The sequence below is a fragment of the Pleuronectes platessa genome, chromosome 4 (assembly GCF_947347685.1).
Source record: "Pleuronectes platessa chromosome 4, fPlePla1.1, whole genome shotgun sequence".
Classification (NCBI taxonomy): Eukaryota; Metazoa; Chordata; class Actinopteri; order Pleuronectiformes; family Pleuronectidae; genus Pleuronectes; species Pleuronectes platessa.
In genome coordinates, this window is record NC_070629.1 from 4,843,721 (window position 1) to 4,851,374 (window position 7,654).

Sequence of the window (7,654 nt, forward strand, 5' to 3'; positions counted from 1 at the left end):
CAATGAGGCTGCTGCTGCTGCTGCTTTAACATCCTCTGAATCCACACGCTCACACACACACACACCGGACAGGCAGCTGATGCAGGGAGCTGAGGGAGAGAGAGATGCTGAGGAGCGCAGACCTTATGTATCCTCTTGTCTGCCCGTCTCTTTTATATGGTGACTTGTCTCCACCTGCTGGATTAAAGGGTGAGCTGCAACAACACTAGGCAGAGAAGATACAGCTTTATTTTTGTATATTTAGGAATCAGAGTAAATTATTACCAGGGTTAAATTCGGTTTGACACATTAATAAAAATGTCTGCCTTCGCACAAATCCAAAAGAGTACCAAAAAAACAAGCAAGCAGGATGTTAAAGAACCAGTGTGTAGGATTTAATGGGATTTATTGGCAGAAATGGAATTTACAATTCTTAGGGATGGTTTTATCGGTGTATGATCACCTATAACTATCAATCTTTTATTGACACAAATGCTTAATTTTTTTAAGCAATGATGTTTTCAAACCTAAACAACATCCAGTGATTTAGCTTCATATTATAAACATTCTCCTGCCATACCAACAACTGAAAACACATCATATGACCATTCATGTACACTGAGCATGTGCATGCTGGTGGGGCAGATTGTCTACTCAGAAGATTGGTTTCTTATTTACAGAAAATATTTTGAACGAGTAACAGTAATGGTGAAAAGACCCTGGAGTTCTTTTGTTGGATCAACAAGGATGTGGTACTGTTACTGACAGTCAAGTTTAGCAATACTTGTAATGCATTACCCTTGAACATGGTTATTACAGAGGCACGAAAACTCTGGAGTAGAGTGGACGCCATGCATAAACGTAGCAAACGTGATGCGTTTTATAACTGAGAAACATATATATGCATTTTGCCTCAGAGTGAATCGTTCATATGTACCCAGGGAGACTTATCTTCTTTCTCATCCATGGCAGGAAGAGACTACCCCTACTTTGCCTCCAATTGGCTTGGAGTCGCTGCCTTCATTTGTTCGCAGATTAGGTTTAGGATTGAGGAGTGATTTATTAGACTAAGAGTAACAATATCAAGGTAAACCAATCAGAGGCAGGGTTGAGGCAGATCTTCTACTTAAAAAAAAAACATTCAAAAGTGTGTGTGTTTGTACACTGTCATACCTTACTTTTTGGGTACAATCAACTTGCACACGTTTCCTGGACTTTACGCTAACAGCTGATCCTTTTCTTGATAGGGGACATGTGTTTTGAGACAAGCTCTGACCAATTAACTGGACTTCAGTGAGAAATTCGACATCAGGGTACCCTATGATATATAAATATATATATACACACACAGTATATATTCATATGTACGTTTTATTTGACACAGGGCCTCTCACCATTTCAGTTTCAATAGTCGCTATGTCCAGTTACCCAGCCTTGATTTTCTCTACTATGAATTCCTCTGAGGAGAAAACTGAAGAATAAATAAACCATGCGGCTGCACTACACAATATCAGTGATCTTCAAACTTTTAGGGGAAACAACACCTCTCCTGCACTTTGCCTCAGAACACCCTGAGTGCTTCACGTGTACAGAGACGAGTCATTCAAATATTCTACATCATTCACACATAACAGCATTTGGTCCAGGTGAACTATAAAACCACCACAGCCACAGGAATCCACAGACTGTGCACACACACACCCACACACATGTCCATGCCGTGATGAGGTCAGAGCTCATCGTGGCGTATTAGCTCCTGGCTGGGCTGAATGAACACGCCCTCCATTGCGCGCCACCAGTTGTGCTGGTTTGAGGAGCTCATGCCATGCACCTCCCGCTGGCCGCGGATGGGATGGCCAAACTGCTCGCCTGTCACGCTCAGGAAGACATCGGTGCCCACGTGTTTGAAGCGCACAGACTCGTCACGCTCCCAGTGGACGGCATCGCACTGCACTGTCCACAAATCCAGGTTGTCACCTTCGCCGTTCTCTCCAAAGGCACTGACCTCCTGACAACGACACGGACAGACAGGAGATAGACTGGGTATTGGCAAACTGATTTATCTGCTGCACAATTTGTTGTAGTGATTGTCAGTAAATTGTAAAGTGTATTGTATTGTGAGTGGATCGACAGCATGCTTCTTGTGTCTTCTGTGAGCTCCACAAGTGCAACAGTGAGCATGTGTCTTTACCTGGTTATTAGACAGGGGTGAGCTGAAGTGGTGGGTGTGGAGGTTTCGACCGGTCTTCATGTGGGTAATGCGGATGGACTCACCACACCTGACAGCCACCCCGCGCTGACATGGAAGGTTTGGCTTCCCACGAATCTGCCAATAACTGTTGGCATCGTCTGCGTTGTCCACGCCAGTTACAGACTGCTGTCCACTGCCTACACACACAATCGCACACGCACAGACAGAAGTACTACTTTAGAAGCCGTGATAGTTGGCTCAGCAGAATGCAGATTCTCTGCCTGCTGAGTAACTTACTAACATGAACTGACATAGGGATGAGTCATGTCAACAGTAACAAATAGCAGAAGCAGCTTCTCCGCTGTATCAGAAAAATAATCAAATAAGACTGACATATGACTCCAGTGGCACTCAGAAACCTTGGCACCGTCCTTGGAATAACCATGCTATAACATTTAATAGCATTATGATATACATAACTGATATTTTTTACCTTGTGACATTTGGAAATAATCATTTTTTGGGTAAACCCTCATTTCAAGTCCCCAGAAATGTGTGACCGTCACTTTACAGAATGATGCATGTTCAGTCTGACACTTTCATAATCATCAGACTAATAGTTTTGATTCTAACAAGCAGAAAGATTTTTAAAGTGATTTAATTTTTAACAGCGCTTTGGGATACCGTTTTTTGGTACTTTATCATGTGGCTTGTCTTATGTAACATCTTGTTTAACATCATATCTAATGTGTCCAAATTTAACACACACATGACAGTTTTCTTAGGTCTTACTTGAAAAATAATATGAGCCTGTTTTGAATGGTTTAAGAGTCATGTTACAGCCCTCTCTCTTCCTGAGCCACACAGGAGGCTGATTTGCATTCAGAATGCTGCTGTATCACTTTCAGATCCTCTGTCTGAATAAACGAACACACTCCAGAACCTCCTTAACCTCAGCTTACATCTGGAAAAAGTCCCAGGTACTTGAATACAATTACCTAGGTGTCCACTTGGTCATCGAACTGGACCAGACCAGGAATGTGTCTCTGAGCAGGAAGGGCCAGAATCTGCTCATTTTACTGTAGAGGTTCTGGCTCTTTCACCATCTGTTACACGCTGGGAATGTCTGTGGTGGCCAGTACCTTTGTCTATGCTGTGTTGTGCCAGGGCAGACAACAACAGACACAACAATCTGACTCAGGATACCATCTCGGTCCTGGGGGTGTACCAGAATAAATACGTTACGTCCCGTCTCGGTATGCTGCACTATCCCTCACCGAGCGCGCCGAACATTTCTGTGTTGTTGTGAACGTGTCTGAGCGGAGAATCTCCTGCTGCATTGTCCAAATGTGAAAGGCAAACTCCAGAGAGAATCCGGACCAGACTGTCCGGACTTTCTCGTGGGTCATGACTGACAACGGCTAACGACTGGACACCACAAGGGCTCCTTCCTTCCTGTGAATATCCAGATAGACAACTCCTCCTCTGTCTGCACTTCTCCATCAATACTCTACTGTTTCACTACACCTACTGTTGACCAACACTACACTGGTCATTTTGTCTACCAACATTATTCAATGTATTGTTGTTGTCCCTCTCATTTGTCCCATAGTTCTATCTGCACACTGCATTTGGTCCAGTTTTTTAATCACTGACTATTTTTTCATTGGCTAGATTTTGAATGTTTTTTTAATTTTTTATTTGTTTACTTCTTTTACATAACTGTGTGTAGAGAAATTCTGACAAAGCTATTTCCCAGCGGAAATGTGATTCGGATCAAGTAAAACCAATAAACCACAGTCACCAGTAGAGATCAGTCAATCAAATTGCATTTGAATAGCCCATATTCACAAATCATTATTTGTCTCATAGGGCTTTAACAAGTCGTGACATCATCTGCCATTAACCCTCAACAAGAGTAAAATGTTAAAATGGAGACATATATCTTAGTGACACGTTTGATTCTCGATACTGCTGTGCTGCTTTTACACATGCCAGACTACATAGAAGAAATTACACTTTTAAATTGTCCTGCTTTCCGGGCAAGAGCAAAACACTTTAGGCCATCACTCAACACATCCCACTAACTGTTACCACCCCCTGTAAAATTCGGCGAGGGAAAAATGTGGGTTAGAACGTCTGTTTTTAACAAAAATTCAAGTTATATCATCTGTTCACCTGTTCACCTGCCATTACCCTTGTCCTCCATCCCCACAGCAGGATTTGGGCCGCGGTCGTAGAGGACGTCATATATAAAGTAAATATCAATCAAGATATAGTCGGCACATCCTGCAGTACATCATCTTTCAGGCTATAATCCTCACAGGCCTGTGGTTTGTTATTTATGTGTGTTAGCGGATAAGACAGGACGCTTTAAATTGACAGATTTTTCAATGAGCTTCCATTTATCTTAGAGAACATAGCAGCCCATGTAGCTAAGAGCTGGCAGCAGCTGGAGTCAACCAGACACTGTTTAAGAGTCACCATGTTACCTGAGCCATACTTGACGTCGTGTGAGTGCAGGCGGACGTTGTGTCTGGTGTTCAGCAGTTTGACCAAGGAGCCGCACGTCACGTAGTTTAACTCCGACTCGCTGCCGTCACAGTTCGAGCAGAGCAGCAGCAGCAGCAGCGACCTGACCAGGACCTGCACAGTGTGGATGATCTCCATTTCTCTGTGGGTCTATTGTGTCACTACAGACACACACACAGTCACTGAGAGGATGATCTGCAGCTCCTGTCTCTTTCAAACGTTACTGTTGCCCTCAGCCAATCACAACTTGACAAGTCCAAACACGAGGAAGTAAATGTCGACCTGTGATTGGTCGAGATAGAGTTTCCTCTTCCTCTGTTTCAGCGCACGCACCTTTTTTCCCATTAATATGTTTCTATCAAAATCTTCTTTCAAGTACTAAATTACATTTCTAAATAATTGTTATTAAATACATTACAGCTGAAGGAGCTGCATTAAAAATATAGATATAAAATATATAACACGGTGAAAAGTTTGAACAGTTAATTTAGGTCGATTTGTTTTCCAGTCCTTTGCTAAACGAAATCACATTCCGTTTCTTATCTGAAAAGGACATTGACATGATATGGAATGAGGCTATTATAATATTAAGTGTACTTCTGTTGGTCCATATTAGTTGTTAGGTGCCCAAACAACATATTCTTAAGTAAGAAGAAACTTCCTTTAACAAATTCAACAATTCTAATATACAGGTTTAGACATAAATTCCTTACAACTGGGCAGTGCCAAAATAAATGCATAACACAAACTAATTACAACAATGTCTCTCTCTTTTAGCTGCAGATAATTTATAGATGAGGTTAAAAGAAAAACTCTGTGGAGCTCTGTTAGTTCCTCAGAGAACCAGAAGAACTGGAAGAACTAGTTTTGTTTGTGGGAGTGTGTGTTGAGATTGCTGGGATTACAGCCCAAGGGGGTATGTTAAAGACACATGAATATTCGGTCAGAAACCGCTCACAAGTAAAGAGAAGACCATCTTTAGTCTGATCCACCAACACAATGGTGTTCTAAACCAATGTACATAGAGAGATTTGTGTTTAAGAAAATGTCTGATTGTAAGAACAGTGTGGTTTCATCTCTCAGGTCAGTTATAATTCTGAAGAGATCCTGTACTTTTCACCTCACCTGTGAAAACCCCATTCATATTTAGCCAATTGATATTGTTATTACTTGAACAACATTTTTTCAAATGAAAGAAACACTGGGAATTTTGTCCTTTTTCAAGCCATCCTGTTCTATACCTGATAAATGGGCATTTCAACTGCATTCATCAATTTAATTCGTTTTTTTCCAATTTCTCCTTCTACGTTATAATGTATCTGTGTTGTGTGAGAAAAGCAAGTGATCCTTGTTATTAACTTTTAATTTACCATGCTCAATTATTTAAAAGTTGCCAAATTGTTTTACAAGAAAATAAAATGTGGGCAGACCTGTGATCTCTTTTTCTTAACTTCATTATTTATCCGTAAAGAGCTACTAAGCAGTATAGTAAGTAACTGAGCAGCACATTTTTAAAAGGTTGCTATTTTTTTTTGGTTTAAAAACCTAATGATCTGTAAGTGGACCATTGACTTCTTTGATCAGGATGTAACATTCATATAGTTTACTTTTTTGTTGACTATTTTTCAAAGAATATTTCATGCTGTCACTGTCTCAAACTACTCTTCAGTTCCCTGAAGTTCACTGAAACATTCCAAAAATATAAAGGGGCTTTGATACTTGCTGATAGATGCTAGGGGACAGCAACATGTATAATATGGCAGTCTTGGACATTTTAACAAGAACATTCTGTAATAGGATCTTAATGGTTGTTAAGGCTAGATATTTGTATCATATTTAAAATCTATGAGAAAAGAAATTAGACTTATTTTTTCGTAAATTAGTAATAATCCTTCTTTCTTAATTTCATGTTCACCTAAAGTAAACAAAGTGCTGAATTACCCCATCTCAGGCTAAGGCTGTACTAAGGCTGGCTGGAGTTGGGGATAAGTTTAGTTTCAGGTTAAGATAAGGGTAAACAGGTATGGACAGGAACACAGACCTCTTCACTTCCCCTATAATTTATTTCTGAGCCTCAGATCCAAACGCTGTTGATTTCCTGCTATAGCACAGTTTGTCCTGTAGATGGTGTCTAGTGGATATTTTAATCCTGACCTGGTTGAAAAGGTGAGTGACTGATTAAAACCATTCAGCTGTGATTATTGTTTTCAGGTAAATTTTCTAACAAAATACGTTTTTTTCCATATCTTTCTATTTTATACTATGTATTTAGCAAAAGATTGACACAATGTTAATATGAAAGGAATAAGTAGTGCTGTCAAACTTCAACTTCAAGACATACATTTGAATCAAGTTAAGGAAAAAATCTAATAATACTGACATGTTCATCCAGGAACAATGTGGGTGAAGACCGAAATAGCTGAGTAGACGTGTAGAAATTGGTATTATTTGGAAGAAGTAAGTCACTCTTATTGTCTCATGCTGATGTGTTAGACTGTAATATGGCAATTTTTTTCTGATTGTATCAGGTGCACAATAAAGCTCTGAAATAGGTGTAGCTGAGCAAAGTATTACTAGGTAATACTATTAAACAAATATTGCTATAAATAAGAGGTCTAATAGTGTTGCGCTGAAGTGTTTAAATCATTTTGGAATAAAAGGGACTGAATTGAAATAATAAGGATCGAATTGTGCTTGACTAAGGTAATCAAACTGAGGTGAAGTATAATGACCAAATTGTTTAATTTACTGTTATTGTCATTATTTACTAAACCAGATTTGAATTACTTTGTATCAACCCCAAGCACTTTGATTGAACCTAGTAATTTTTAATCCAGCTTTAGAAATACAATTTTTTAAAATGGTCCTGCTATAAGAGCCTCTTGCTCTGTTACGCGGTTTATTTGGTTACATTGACTTTGCAATGGGTTCATTCAGTCACAGGAATCCAGG

General features: G+C 39.9%; 1 protein-coding gene across 1 annotated transcript; it reads right to left on the reverse strand.

The window, feature by feature from the left end:
- Positions 1-368: 368 nt before the first annotated feature.
- sdf2l1 (stromal cell-derived factor 2-like 1) lies at positions 369-4,944 on the reverse strand. The gene is made up of 3 exons (XM_053421331.1): positions 4,663-4,944; positions 2,171-2,367; positions 369-1,987 (listed from the first exon to the last, which is right to left on the reverse strand). Exons 1-3 carry the CDS (start codon positions 4,838-4,840, stop codon positions 1,709-1,711), a joined length of 654 nt encoding a protein of 217 aa, XP_053277306.1. The 5' UTR covers positions 4,841-4,944; the 3' UTR covers positions 369-1,708.
- Positions 4,945-7,654: the final 2,710 nt, after the last annotated feature.